Source organism: Oncorhynchus gorbuscha, linkage group LG13 (genome assembly GCF_021184085.1).
Source record: "Oncorhynchus gorbuscha isolate QuinsamMale2020 ecotype Even-year linkage group LG13, OgorEven_v1.0, whole genome shotgun sequence".
Taxonomy (NCBI): Eukaryota; Metazoa; Chordata; class Actinopteri; order Salmoniformes; family Salmonidae; genus Oncorhynchus; species Oncorhynchus gorbuscha.
In genome coordinates, this window is record NC_060185.1 from 101,774,724 (window position 1) to 101,789,087 (window position 14,364).

The 14,364-nt window shown below is 45.3% G+C and overlaps 1 protein-coding gene across 1 annotated transcript in view; it reads right to left on the reverse strand.

The window, feature by feature from the left end:
- Positions 1-7,355: 7,355 nt before the first annotated feature.
- Positions 7,356-14,364, reverse strand: part of gpr174 (G protein-coupled receptor 174) — a 67,962-nt gene continuing 60,953 nt past the window's right edge. Inside the window, exon 3 of the mRNA XM_046296272.1 lies at positions 7,356-11,254. Coding sequence (XP_046152228.1) covers positions 10,316-11,254 — 939 coding nt within the window. The 3' untranslated portion in view covers positions 7,356-10,315. The remainder of the gene's footprint in view (positions 11,255-14,364) is intronic.

Here is a 14,364-nt window from a genome sequence, read left to right on the forward strand (position 1 = left end):
GGGTGTTACTGGTTTCCTTCATCAGAGTCAATGTGGAGGCTATATACAGGGGGTACCAGTACAGAGTCAATGTGGAGGCTATATACAGGGTGTTATGGTACAGAGTCAATGTGGAGGCTATTTACAGGGTGTTATGGTACAGTGTCAATGTGGAGGCTATATACAGGGAGTACCAGTACAGAGTCAATGTGGAGGCTATATACAGGGAGTACCAGTACAGAGTCAATGTTTGAGGCTATATACAGGAGTACCAGTACAGAGTCAATGTGGAGTTGCTATATACAGGGTGTTATGGTACAGAGTCAATGTGGAGACTATATACAGGGAGTACCAGTACAGAGTCAATGTGGAGACTATATACAGGGTGTTATGGTACAGAGTCAATGTGGAGGCTATATACAGGGTGTTATGGTACAGAGTCAATGTGGAGGCTATATACAGGGAGTACCAGTACAGAGTCAATGTGGAGGCTATATACAGGGTGTTACGGTACAGAGTCAATGTGGAGGCTATATACAGGGGGTACCAGTACAGAGTCAATGTGGAGGCTATATACAGGGAGTACCAGTACAGAGTCAATGTGGAGGCTATATACAGGGTGTTATGGTACAGAGTCAATGTGGAGACTATATACAGGGAGTACCAGTACAGAGTCAATGTGGAGGCTATATACAGGGTGTTACAGTACAGAGTCAATGTGGAGGCTATATACAGGGTGTTACGGTACAGAGTCAATGTTGAGGCTATATACAGGGTGTTACGGTACAGAGTCAATGTGGAGGATATATACAGGGGGTACCAGTACAGAGTCAATGTGGAGGCTATATACAGGGGGCACCGGTACAGAGTCAATGTGGAGGACATATACAGGGGGTACCAGTACAGAGTCAATGTGTGGGGGCACCGGTTAGCAATGAGACTATATACAAGGGGTATCAGTTAGTAATGAGACTATATACAGGGGCTACCGGTACAGAGTCAATGTGCGGGGCACCGGTTAGTAATGAGACTATATACAGGGGGTACTGGTACAGAGTCAATGTGCGGGGCACCGGTTAGTAATGAAGCTATATACAGGGGGTACAGAGTCAATGTGCGGGGGCACCGGTTAGTTGTGTTAATATGTACACTACCGTTCAAACTTTTTGGGTCACTTAGAAATGTTCTTGTTTTTTAAAGAAAAGCACATTTTTTGTCCATTAAAATACCATAAAATTAATCAGAAATACAGTGTAGACATTGTTAATGTTGTAAATGACTTTTGTAGCTGGAAACGGCAGATTTTTTATGGAAAATCTACATAGGCGTACAGAGGCCCATGATCAGCAACCATCACTCCTGTGTTCCAATGGCACATCAGAGCCCCGTCAATGAGAATGGGGCCGTGCTCGGTCCTCCTTTTCCTGTAGTCCACAATCATCTCCTTAGTCTAAGTTACGTTGAGGGAGAGGTTGTTATTCTAGCACCACCAGGCCAGGTCTCTGACCCCTCCTTGTCTCATCGTTGAGGGAGAGGTTGTTATTCTAGCACCACCAGGCCAGGTCTCTGACCTCCTCCTTGTCTCATCGTTGAGGGATAGGTTGTTATTCTAGCACCACCTGGCCAGGTCTCTGACCTCCTCCCTGTCTCATCGTTGCTGGTGAGAGGTCTCTGACCTTATTCTAGCACCACCAGGCCAGGTCTCTGACCTCCTCCCTGTCTCATCGTTGAGGGAGAGGTTGTTATTCTAGCACCACCAGGCCAGGTCTCTGACCTCCTCCTTGTCTCATCGTTGAGGGAGAGGTTGTTATTCTAGCACCACCAGGCCAGGTCTCTGACCTCCTCCCTGTCTCATCGTTGAGGGAGAGGTTGTTTCCCATAATTATGGACCCACACTGACCAACATTAGACCCACACTGACCTCCTCCCTGTAGGCTGTCTCATCGTTGCTGGTGATCAGGTCTCTGACCTCCTCCCTGTCTCATCGTTGCTGGTGATCAGGTCTCTGACCTCCTCCCTGTCTCATCGTTGCTGGTGATCAGGTTTCTGACCTCCTCCCTGTCTCATCGTTGCTGGTGATCAGGTTTCTGACCTCCTCCTGTCTCATCGTTGCTGGTGATCAGGTCTCTGACCTCCTCCTTGTCTCATCGTTGCTGGTGATCAGGTCTCTGACCTCCTCCCTGTCTCATCGTTGCTGGTGATCAGGTCTCTGACCTCCTCCCTGTCTCATCATTGCTGGTGATCAGGCCTACCACTGTTGTGTCATCTGCAAACTTGATGATGGTGTTGGAGTCATGTTTGCCCATGCAGTTGTGGGTCAACAGGGAGTACAGGAGGGCACTGAGCACACACCACCGGGGGCCCCCGTGTTGAGGATCAGCGTGGCGGATGTGTTGTTACCTACCCTTACCACCTGGGGGCGGCCCATCAGGAAGTCCAGGATCCAGTTGCAGAGGGAGGTGTTTAGTCCCAGGGTCCTTAGTTTAGTGTTGAGCTTTGAGGGCACTATGGTGTTCAACACTGAACTGTAGTCAATGAATAACATTCTCACATAGGTGTTCCTTTTGTCCAGGTGTGAACGGGCAGTGTGGAGTGCAATAGAGATTGCAACAGCTGTGGATCTGTTGGGGCAGAATGCAAATTGGAGTGGGTCTAGGGTTTCTGGGATAATGGTGTTGATGTGAGCCATGAACAGCCTTTCAAAGCACTTCATGGCTACAGACCTGAGTGCATCGGGTCGGTATTCATTTTGGCACGTTACCTTAGTGTTCTTGGGCACAGAGACTATGTTGGGCTGCTTGAAACATGTTGGTATCACAGACTCAGACAGGGAGAGGTTGAAAATGTCAGTGAAGACACTTGCCAGTTGGTCAGTGCATGCTCAGAGTACACATCCTGGTAATCCGTCTGGCCCCACAACCTTGTGAAACCTTTTTAAAGGTCAACATTCACAAGGTGGTAGGTATACATTCAGAAAAGTAGGCCAGTTGCCGTAGCGATTCATGTAATATCCTCACCATTATGCCTTTTCTACATCTGCCTTTCAGTAAGCAGGAAATGAGGTTGGGAATTCAATAATTCAATAAACCCACATCAATAAAAAGTATGATTAACTTACTCTATTGGCTGATGTACCTGTGTGATCTTCATTATGATCTGTTCATTTCCCATGCACATTCTGAACCCCCCCACACACAATATCAGACTTGTGTGAAGTGTAACCGGATATTGTTGTATTGAATGTGTAAGAAATAGCTATGCAAAGAATCAAATACTAATTACAGTAATTGCAGCTCTTTATTAGCCTACAGATTCAATAAGCACCAACCAGACAGAAGATCTAGCAACATTAGATACAGAAACGTAGAAATGTAGAAATCGTACCTTTCTGCTGCAGGTTTTTTAAATTCATTAAAACTTTTTTTTTTTAACCTTTGTTTAAATAGGTCAGTGAAGAGCAAATTCTTATTTACAATGATGGCATAGGAACAGTGGGTTAACTGCCTTGTTCACGGGCAGAACGACAGATTTTTACCTTGTCAGCTCGGGGATTCCTCTGGCTGGGCCACTTCATCTTGTAGCAGGTTGAGGGACTAACGTTCCCTCAACCTCAACCGTTTAAGATTTAGATGCACTATTGTAAAGTGACTGTTCCACTGGATGTCATAAGGTGAATGCACCAATTTGTAAGTCGCTCTGGATAAGAGCGTCTGCTAAATGACTTAAATGTTAAATGTAATGTCCTTCGTCTGTACATTTTGCAAGGGTCATCACAGTCTCCGGACTTAAACCCCATTGAAAACCTGTGGTTTGAATTGAATGGGGCAGTCCATAAGTACAGACGACATCAAGGATCTGGAAAGATTCTGTATGGAGCAATGGTCTAAGATCCCTCCCAATGTGTTCTCCAATCTCATAAAACATTTAGGAAAAAGGCTCAGTGCTTTTATCCTCGCAAGGGGAGGGTGCTGGAGTATTGAACAGAGGGGTGCCAATAACTTTGACCCTCATCTTTTTTAGTTTCAACAAAATCTCTTTCTCTGAGCAATTGTCGTAAAACAATATAATTTTCCCATTGTTTTTGCAGACAATATAGCTCAGTATTTGTATTATTCACTTGATATAGTAGTTTTTGCTCATCATTATCACGGGTGGCAATAATTTTCAAACCTGAATGTATCTGGATGTCAAATTTGTAAGTCGCTCTGGATAAGAGCGTCTGCTAAATGACTTAAATGTAAATGTAAATGTAAATGACTTAAATGGGTTAGTGTTTTAGATACTGAAGTCAGATACTGGAGTCAGATACTGAAGTCAGATACTGAAGTTGGGGTTAGTGACTTAGATACTGGAGTCAGATACTGAAGTCACATACTGATGTTAGGGTTAGTGTCTTAGATACTGGAGTCAGATACTGATGTTAGGATTAGTGTCTTAGATTCTGGAGTCAGATATTGAAGTTGGGGTTAGTGTTTTAGATACTGGAGTCAGATCTTGAAGTTGGGGTTAGTGTTTTAGATACTGGAGTCAGGTACTGAAGTTGGGGTTAGTGTTTTAGATACTGGAGTCAGATACTGAAGTCAGATACTGAAGGTGGGGTTAGTGTTTTAGATACTGAAGTCAGATCTTGAAGTTGGGGCTAGTGTTTTAGATACTGAAATCAGATCTTGAAGTTGGAGCTAGTGTTTTAGATACTGGAGTCAGATACTGAAGGTGGGGTTAGTGTCTTAGATACTGGAGTCAGATACTGAAGTTGGGGTTAATGTCTTAGATACTGGAGTCAGATACTGGAGTCAGATACTGAAGCCAGATACTGAAGTTAGGGTTAGTGTCTTAGATACTGGAGTCAGATACTGAAGTCAGATACTGAAGTTGGGGTTAGTGTCTTAGATACTGGAGTCAGATACTGAAGTCAGATACTGAAGGTGGGGTTAGTGTTTTAGATACTGGAGTCAGATACTGAAGTTGGGGCTAGTGTTTTAGATACTGGAGTCAGATACTGAAGTTGGGGTTAGTGTTTTAGATACTGAAGTCAGATACTGAAGGTGGGGTTAGTGTTTTAGATACTGGAGTCAGGTACTGAAGTCAGATACTGAAGGTGGGGTTAGTGTTTTAGATACTGGAGTCAGATACTGAAGTTAGGGTTAGTGTCTTAGATACAGGAGTCAGATACTGAAGTTAGGGTTAGTGTCTTAGATACTGGAGTCAGATACTGAAGTTAGGGTTAGTGTCTTAGATACTGGAGTCACATACTGAAGTTGGGGTTAGTGTCTTAGATACTGGAGTCAGATACTGAAGTTAGGGTTAGTGTCTTAGATACTGGAGTCACATACTGAAGTTAGGGTTAATGTCTTAGATACTGGAGTCAGATACTGGAGTCACATACTGGAGTCAGATACTGGAGTCAGATACTGAAGTTGGGGTTAATGTCTTAGATACTGGAGTCAGATACTGGAGTCAGATACTGGAGTCAGATACTGGAGTCAGATACTGAAGTTGGGGTTAATGTCTTAGATACTGGAGTCAGATACACCTGCATTGCTTGCTGTTTGGGGTTTTAGGCTGGGTTTCTGTACAGCACTTTGAGATATCAGCTGATGTACAAAGGGCGATATAAATACATTTGATTTGATTTGTGATACTGAAGTTGGGGTTAGTGTCTTAGATACTGAAGTCAGATACTGAAGTTGGGGCTAGTGTTTAGATACTGAAGTCAGATACTGAAGTTGGGGTTAGTGTTTTAGATACTGGAGTCAGATACTGAAGTTAGTGTTTATGTGTTAGATATTGGAGTCAGATACTGAAGTTAGTGTTTATGTGTTAGATATTAGAGTTAGGGTTAGTGTGTTAGATACTGAAGTAAAGGTCAGACTGAGGTTCTGAAGTTTGTATAGACTGAGATACTGAAGTTACATTAGACTGAGGTAAGCTGTAGTTTTTATGACGATAACAACAGCAGCAACAGGAAACCACAGCTTGCTAGTGTGACAGTTTGATATTTCTCTACACCTACACCAACCAGAACGTTGACAGGCATACAGCGCATTCGGAAAGTATTCAGACCCCTTGACTTTTTCCATTTTTATTACGTTACAGCCTTGTTCTAAAATGGATTACATTCTTTCCCCTCGTCAATCTACACACAATACCCCATAATGACAAAGCAAAAACAGGTTTTTAGACATTTTTGCAAATATATACAAAAAAAAGATATCACATTTACATAAGTTTTCAGACTCTTTACTCAGTACTTTGTTGAAGCACTTTTGGCAGCGATTTCAGCATCAAGTCTTTTTTGGTGTGACGCTACAATCTTGGCACACCTGTATTTGGGGAGTTAGTCCCGTTATTCTATGCAGATCCTCTCAAGCTCTGTCAGATGGAATGGGGAGCTTCGCTGCACAGCTATTTCAGGTCTCTCCAGAGATGTTCTGGCTGGGCCACCCAAGGGCATTCAGAGACTTGTCCTGTTGGAAGGTGAACCTTTGCTCCAGTCTGAAGTCCTGAGCACTCTGGAGCAGGTTTTCTTCAAGGATCTGCCACCACCATGCTGGTGCCTGGTTTCGTCCAGACGTGACACTTGACATTCCAAGTATTTCCAAACCTTTTACATTTAAGAATGAAGGTGGCCCCTGTGTTCTTGGGGACCTAAAATGCTGCAGAATTTTTTTGGCACCCTTCCCCAGGTCTGTGCCTCGACACAATCATGTCTCGGAGCTCTATGGACAATTCCTTCGACGTCATGGCTTGGTTTTTGCTCTGACATGCACTGTCAATTTTGAGACCTTATATAGAAAGGTGTGTGCATTTCCACATCATGTCCAGTCAATTGAATTTATCACAGGTGAACTCCAATCAAGTTGTAGAAACAGCTCAAGAATGATCAATGGAAACAGGATGCACCTGAGATCAATTTCAAGTCTCATAGCAAAGGGTCTGAATACTTATGTAAAGAAAGTTTTTACATTTTAATACATTTCCAAAAATGTCTAAAATCTGTTTTCGCTTTGTCATTATGGGGTATTGATGAGGAAATTATTTAATTTGATGCATTTTAGAACAAAGCCGTATCGTAACAAAATGTGGAGAAAGTGAAGGGGTCTGAATACTTTCTGAATGCACTGTACTCCTCAGTGTCCCTACAGAAAGCCTCTGACTTCTCGTCACCGATAATCCACCATGCTTTTTATCTGGTTCACAGAGACTGAGACATCATGCAGAGACAGAAGTGCTAGATGTGACTGTGTTTTTCCACTGACTGGCTGACTGACAGGTTTCAGTTTGGAAGATCTTCCAGACAACTATCACTTCATCTGGTGTTGTATGTTCCATCTGTAGGTGAGGTGGGTCATTTAAAGAAATGAAAGAGAAACGGATCGAAAAAAATATGTTTTAATTAACCTCTGGCATTTCAGCATGGTCCAAAGTATTTACAGTTAAAGCTCTTCTTCAAGACTTAACAGTTAGCAAGCTTAATATTCACAGAATAATTTCTCCCCAGATTCAGCTGAACTTCAGTGTCCAGCAGATTTACATCGACATTTTAGTCATTAAGCTCTTATCCAGAGTGACTTACAGTTAGTGCATTCATCTCAAGATAGGGATAGGGTTAGCTAGGTGGGACAACCATATAGCTCAGTCATACTAAGTAGATTATTCCTCAATAATGTATCTATTAGCAAAGTCAGTGTTAGTTTGGGGGGGTAAAACTTGTGAGTGGTTATTTTAATTGGGGGGGGGGGGGGAGTGTAGGATACTTTTATGGTACTCTTGGAAGAGGTAGGGCTTCAGATGTTTTGGTAAGATGGGCAGGGACTGCTGTCCTAGCTTCAAGGGGAACTGGTTCCACCATCGGGGTGCCAGGACAGAGAAGAGCTTTGATTGGGCTGAGCAGGAGTTGCCATAGGGGTGGGAGGGCCAAGAGACCAGAGGTGGAGTGCTTGGGTTGGGGTGTTTCAGCATAGCCTGAAGGTAAGGATGGGCAGTTCATCTTGCTGCTCCGTAGACAAGTACCATGGTCTTGTAGTGGATGGGTTGGTGTAGGGTTTGACCAAAGCCTGGAGGTAGGGAGTGGTAGTTACTCTTGCTGCTCCGTAGACAAGTACCATGGTCTTGTAGTGGATGCAAGCTTCAACTGGAAGCCATTGGAGTGTGCGGAGGAGTGGTGTCACATGGGAGAACCTGGCAAGGTTGAACACCAGGTGGGCTGCGGCATTCTGGATAAATTTCAGGGCTTTGATGGCACAAACGGGGAGCCCAGCCAACAGTGAGTTGCAGTAGTCCAGACTGGAGATGACAAGGGCCTGGATTCATGCCAAGGTTCTTTGCACTCTGGGAGGCAGACTCTGTGATGTTGTCAATCATGATGGCGAGGTCTTGGAGCAGCAGGCCTTCTCCGGGAGGAAGAGCAGCTCTGTCTTGTCGTGGTTGAGGTGGCCCACAGAGATGCGTGTTGCCAACTGTGTGTGCGAAGGGGGTGGCTGAGTGACTTGGTCTATAGAGAGAAAAGGAGAGGGCCTAGAACGAACCCTGGGTACACCAGTAGTGAGAGTGCGTGGTGCAGATACAGAACCTCTCCACATCACATGGTAGGAGGAGCCTGCCAGGTAGTATGCAATTCAATAGTGTGCAGAACCTGAGACGCCCAGCCCTGAGAGGATGGAGAGGAGGCAGAGCCTGAGACGCCCAGCCCTGAGAGGATGGAGAGGAGGCAGAGCCTGAGACGCTCAGCCCTGAGAGGGTTGAGAGGAGGATGATGGTTCACGATAAGGCAGCGGATAGATCTAAGAGGATGAGAACCGAGAGAGAGTCAGCTTGGAAGTGTGGAGAGCCTCAATGACACAGAGGAGAGCAGTCTGGGTTGAGTGACCCGTCTTGAAGCCTGACTGGTTAGGATCTAGAATATCGAATATGAGTTGATGAGGGAAGTGAGAAGGTCTCCAGAGATGGTCTGGAGGAGGGGATGGGGTCAAGTGGGCAGGTTGTTGGGCGGACAGAAATCATTAGTCGCAGGATTTCATCTGGTGAAAAAAAAGTCCAGGCGTAGGGTAGTTCTGGGACCAGTGGATTCAATAGTGAATGAGGACTGGATGTCGTCAACCTTCTGTTCAAAGTGGTTGACAAAGTCGTCTGCAGAGAGGGAGGAGGAAGGAGGGAGGGGGATTAAGGCGAGGAAAATAGTTTCCTAGGGTTAGAGGCAGAATCTTAAATTTAGAGTGATAGAAAGTGGCGTTAGCAGCAGATACAGAGGAACAGAAGGAAGAGAAGAGGGAGTAAAATAATGATTTAGTTTTCCTCCATTTTCACTCAGCTGCCTGCAGCCCTGTTCTGTAAGCTCATAATGAGTCATTCAGCTGCCTGCAGCCCTTTTCTGTAAGCTCGTAATGAGTCACTCAGCCACGGAGCAGGAAGGGAAGCCCGAGCCGGTTGGGAGCCGGCCGGTGGAAAGAAGACAGTGAGAGTCATAGGATGCAGAAAAGGAGGAGAGTCGGGTCGTAGAGGCAGAATATGGAGACAGAAGGGAGAAGGATTTAGCAGAAGGGAGAGAAGATGGGAGAGAGACAGAGAAGATTGCGACAGTGCATGACCATCTAGGTAGGGGCTGAGTGGATATGGTTGGAGGAAAGGGAGAAAGAAAAGGAGATTGCGGTGAGCCATTGTCACGAAATGAGGTTATCAAGGTGTCAAGCTCATTGAGGAACTCTCTAAGGGAACCTGATGGGCGATAGATTAAAGCAATGTTAAGTTTTAGTTGACAAGTGACATTGACAGCATGGAATTCAAATGAGGAGATGGACAGGTGAGGGAGAAAGGAGAAAATCTCCCATTATGAGAAATGAGTAGCCCTGTGCCACCACGGTGATGACCAGATGTTCTTGGACTATGAGAGAAAACGTAGTCAGATAAAGAAAGGGCAACTGGAGTAGCAGTGTTCACTGGGGTGATCCATATCTCCACCAGGATCAACAAGTCTAGGGACTGAAGGGCAGCCTAGGCTGAGATGAACGCTCATTTTTTACCACAGACCGGCAGTTCCAAACGCAGTCCAGCAGATGTCCACATTTGGAGTAATAAACTGTCTTTAGTTCACATTTGAAACATTCTCCTTGTTCCCTTTGCCCTTGTTTCCCCTCTTCACCCATGACTTGCTGTCCACAGCAGAACAGGACAGTTTTGTGGTTAGAGGTCAGGGTTCAGTCTTACAGACTCCACCAGTACAGGACAGTCTTGGGGCCAGGGTCAGGGTTAGAGGCAAGTCCTTGCTCCCCCCACCACTAGTACAGGAGATTATTGGAGCCAGACTGAAGCGCTCAGGTATCGCTGGCCTGCTGAGGGGTTATAGGTCAGGTTCAGGTGTCAGAGGCAGGTCCTTCTCCCCCCCACCACTAGTACAGGATAGTCTTGGAGCCAGACTGAAGCTTTCAGGTATTTCTGGCCTGCTGAATCTTCTCCTAAACTCATCTGTAGTAAAGTAATACATGAGAGGGTCCAGTCCTGAGTTGAGACTGGCAAGACAGAGGGTGACAGGATGGCATCGCAGCACCATCTCTCTGACCTCACAGCTTCCCAGGGCATCGGCCTTTGCCAGAAAGTCTAGTGGCATGGTGACATGGTATGGGGAGAAGCAGAGCAGGAACACTCCGGCACAGCTCAACACCATCCTCAACGCCCTCTTCTTCTCCCCATGGTCCTTCACCCCTCCCCCCTCCCCCTCCCCCCTGTGGACTCGCAGGCTGCCGGCTGAGAGACAGGCGCAGGTCAGAACTAGGATCAGAGGGAGGATGAAGCCAACCAGCTCCGCCCCCACCATCAGAGCCCAGCCGGCCGCAGGGCTGACTTCACGCATGGGGAGCTCCGCAAAACACACCGCCACCAGGGAGGTAGGGCCAGGTGTAGGGGTTGGGGAAGAGGTGGAGGCTGGATCATATGAGCTAGGACTGGAGGCATAGGGGTTAGGGGTAAGGTCATAGGGGGCAGTGTGAGTGTAGAGGTCAGGGGTCAGGCTGGTGTTTCGGAGCAGAGGGAAAGGCAGACAGCCGAGACAGACCAGCAACCAGCCAGCGGCACATACACACATGTCCCCTCGTCGTCTGTTGGAACGGTACCTCAGCGGATGCATGATGAGCTCACAGCGCCGCACACTCACACACACCAGGAAGAATATAGAGGCGTACATGTTGACGTATTTCAGGTAGAAACACAACATGCAGAGAGGCTGGCCGAATGGCCAGGTATGGTTCAGGTAGTAGTAGATACGGAGCGGTAGGGAGAGGACCTGGAGGAGACAGAACATACAGGTAGTTAAATATATATATATCCAACAGGTATTAAAATGTACAGGTTAGGAGAGGTTAAAACAGGTGAGGTTCAGGTAGATACAGAGGGGAACATACACCCTGACGTCAGTCACGTCTATATAGGGATTGGATGAAGCTCAGTATTAAATTCAAATGTCCCTGTTATCATTCCTAAGCCAATATGACACCAATCTCTATGAAAATGTGCTAATCAATTGAAGGTATACAACACACTTACCAGATTTTTTAACAGGGTTGTTATTTAGTTTTAAGATGATTACCTAAGTCTACCAAACTCAAATTCTAGACGTCGGATTAAAACGAGACTATAGCGTCCATAAAGTCACCATTGGACTTAAAAAATGCAGGGTTTTGACTCAATTTGTTGGTGCAATAGTTTTTATTAAATGTATAATTTATCGCTGTCATGTGAACATTTACGTCCATTGCGAAACAACGAGGTGCTCCATTTTGTTTCGGGATGAAGCTCAGAGTCCTACTGTAGATATCTGGCTACATGGTGGTGTTCAAGCTGAGGTTAATATATAAATGTAAACAAACCCAGACTACTGTAGATATCTGGCTACATGGTGGTATTCAAGCTGAGGTTAATCTATAAATGTAAACAAACCCAGGCTACTGTAGATAGCTGGCTACATGGTGGTGTTCAAGCTGAGGTTAATCTATAAATGTAAACAAACCTAGGCTACTGTAGATATCTGGCTACATGGTGGTATTCAAGCTGAGGTTAGTTTGATTGTACAAAGATAAACAGCTAGCCTCTGTAGCTAGCTAACATCAGTCAGCTGACGAACAGGCAAAGAAAGGTATCTAGGTATATTTGTTAATTGACGGTTTGTTTCACATATAACTTCAGAAACTAGGTAGCTAGAGCCAGCTGAAGCTAGCTAACAATAGTTAGTTTACATCCACGTGCCAGTCCTACAGTTTCCCACAAAATATAGCTAGCTAGCTAACGTGCATCAGTTCAAAACCATCACCAAACGTTGTAAAAATTGTCATGCTGCTACCATACTATTCATGCAATGGGCTTTCGCAAAAATAGCTAGCTATTCCACAGTCCAGGCTACAGTAAGAGCAAGACACATTTCAAGTCAGACAGAACACAACCCAAACTGCTAAAAAAAAAAAATGCTAGCTAACTTTAACAGCGCCTCTGGCCTGTTGTTCAATGACTGCAGGGTGCACATGCTCGCTTGCATCAGAAAAACTCAATAGTTTAATAACCTTAATACATTCCAGTACGCTCTTGTCTTCTTGACATGTGTGCTGATCAACAGTGCCAAACTAACAACTCTGCCATGTGTTGGCTATTTTTAAACTCTGCTGTGCACCCTTGTGTGAAGGTAGCCACAATAATTTCCGGTTCGCTTTGAATATAAAAGTCCTCAATTGAAAGTGATTCAAACTGATACAAATAGTGGAATAATTACATATTTGGACTAGACAATGCTAAACAAGGTTGGGATGTTGTTGTGTAAATTCAACAAAAGACAATAAAAATATGTTGAAATTGCACTGTGGAAGTAATATACTTTAGATTTGCATTGGCAATATGCTGTACTTAAACGGTACAGCCTAACCTATGGATTGTGCACCCATTAAATGGGCTATCAGCCTACTCAGTGACACTCACAGAACACACCTTTGTAGAGTTAACACAAATATTAGAATCTTAGCTCCAATTGTGCCCATCTGCTTCCCTTAAATGGGGCTTTGTTGTTTCATCGCCCCCAATGCATTCAAAGGATCACGGTCATGGAAGACTGAAAATCCCTATACATACTATGGTTTGCATGCCCTACCAACGGACCCTATCATGCAGAATTCGTGGTTGGAGTTCATTGGTCCCCAGTGCAGTGGTGGTTTCGAATCGAAACATAGTCAAAAACGCAAGTTCAAAAGCATAAACTGTGGGCCGTCCTGTTCTGTACTTATGTAACCTTTATGTAACTAGGCAAGTCAGTGAAGATATTTTCTTATTTACAATGACAGCCTACCCTTGACAGACCCGGATGACACTGGGCCAACACTGAAGAAATGACACTTTGCTACAATGTAAAGTAGTGAGTGTACAGCTTGTATAACAGTGTAAATTTGCTGTCCCCTTAAAATAACTCAACACAGCCATTAATGTCTAAACCACTGGCATCAAAAGTGAGTACACCCCTAAGTGAAAATGTCCAAATTGTGCCCAAAGTGTCAATATTTTGTGTGGCCACCATCATTTTCCAGCACTGCCTTAACCCTCTTGGACATGGAGTTCACCAGAGCTTCACAAGTTGCCACTGAAATCCCCTTCCAGTCCTTCATGACGATGTCACGGAGCTGGTGGATGTTAGAGACCGTACACTCCTCCACCTTCCATTTGAGGATGCCCCACAGATGCTCAATAGGGTTTAGGTCTGGAGACATGCTTGGCCAGTCCATCACCTTTACCCTCAGCTTCTTTAGCAAGGCAGTGGTCGTCTCGGAGGTGTGTTTGGGGTTGTTATCATGTTTGAATACTGCCCTGCGGCCCAGTCTCTGCTTCAGTATGGCATTCATGGTTCCCTCAATGAACTGTAGCTCCCCAGTGCCGGCAGCACTCATGCAGCCCCAGACCATGACACTCCCACCACCATGCTTGACTGTAGGCAAGATACACTTGTCTTTGTACTCCTCACCTGGTTGCCACCACACAATAAGTTTATCTTGGTCTCATCAGACCACAGGACATGGTTCCAGTAATCCATGTCCTTAGTCGGCTTGTCTTCAGCAAGCTGTTTGCGGGCTTTCTTGTGCATCATCTTTAGAAGAGGCTTCCTTCTGGGACGACAGCCATGCAGACCAATTTGATGCAGTGTATGGTGTATGGTCTGAGCACTGACAGGCTGACCCCCCACCCCTTCAACCTGGCAGCACTCATACGTCTATTTCCCAAAGACAACCTCTGAATATGACGCTGAGCATGTGCACTCAACTTCTTTGGTCGACCATGGCGAGGCCTGTTCTGAGTGGAACCTGTCCAGTTAAACCGCTGTATGGTCTTGGCCACCGTGCTGCAGCTCAGTTTCAGGGTCTTGGC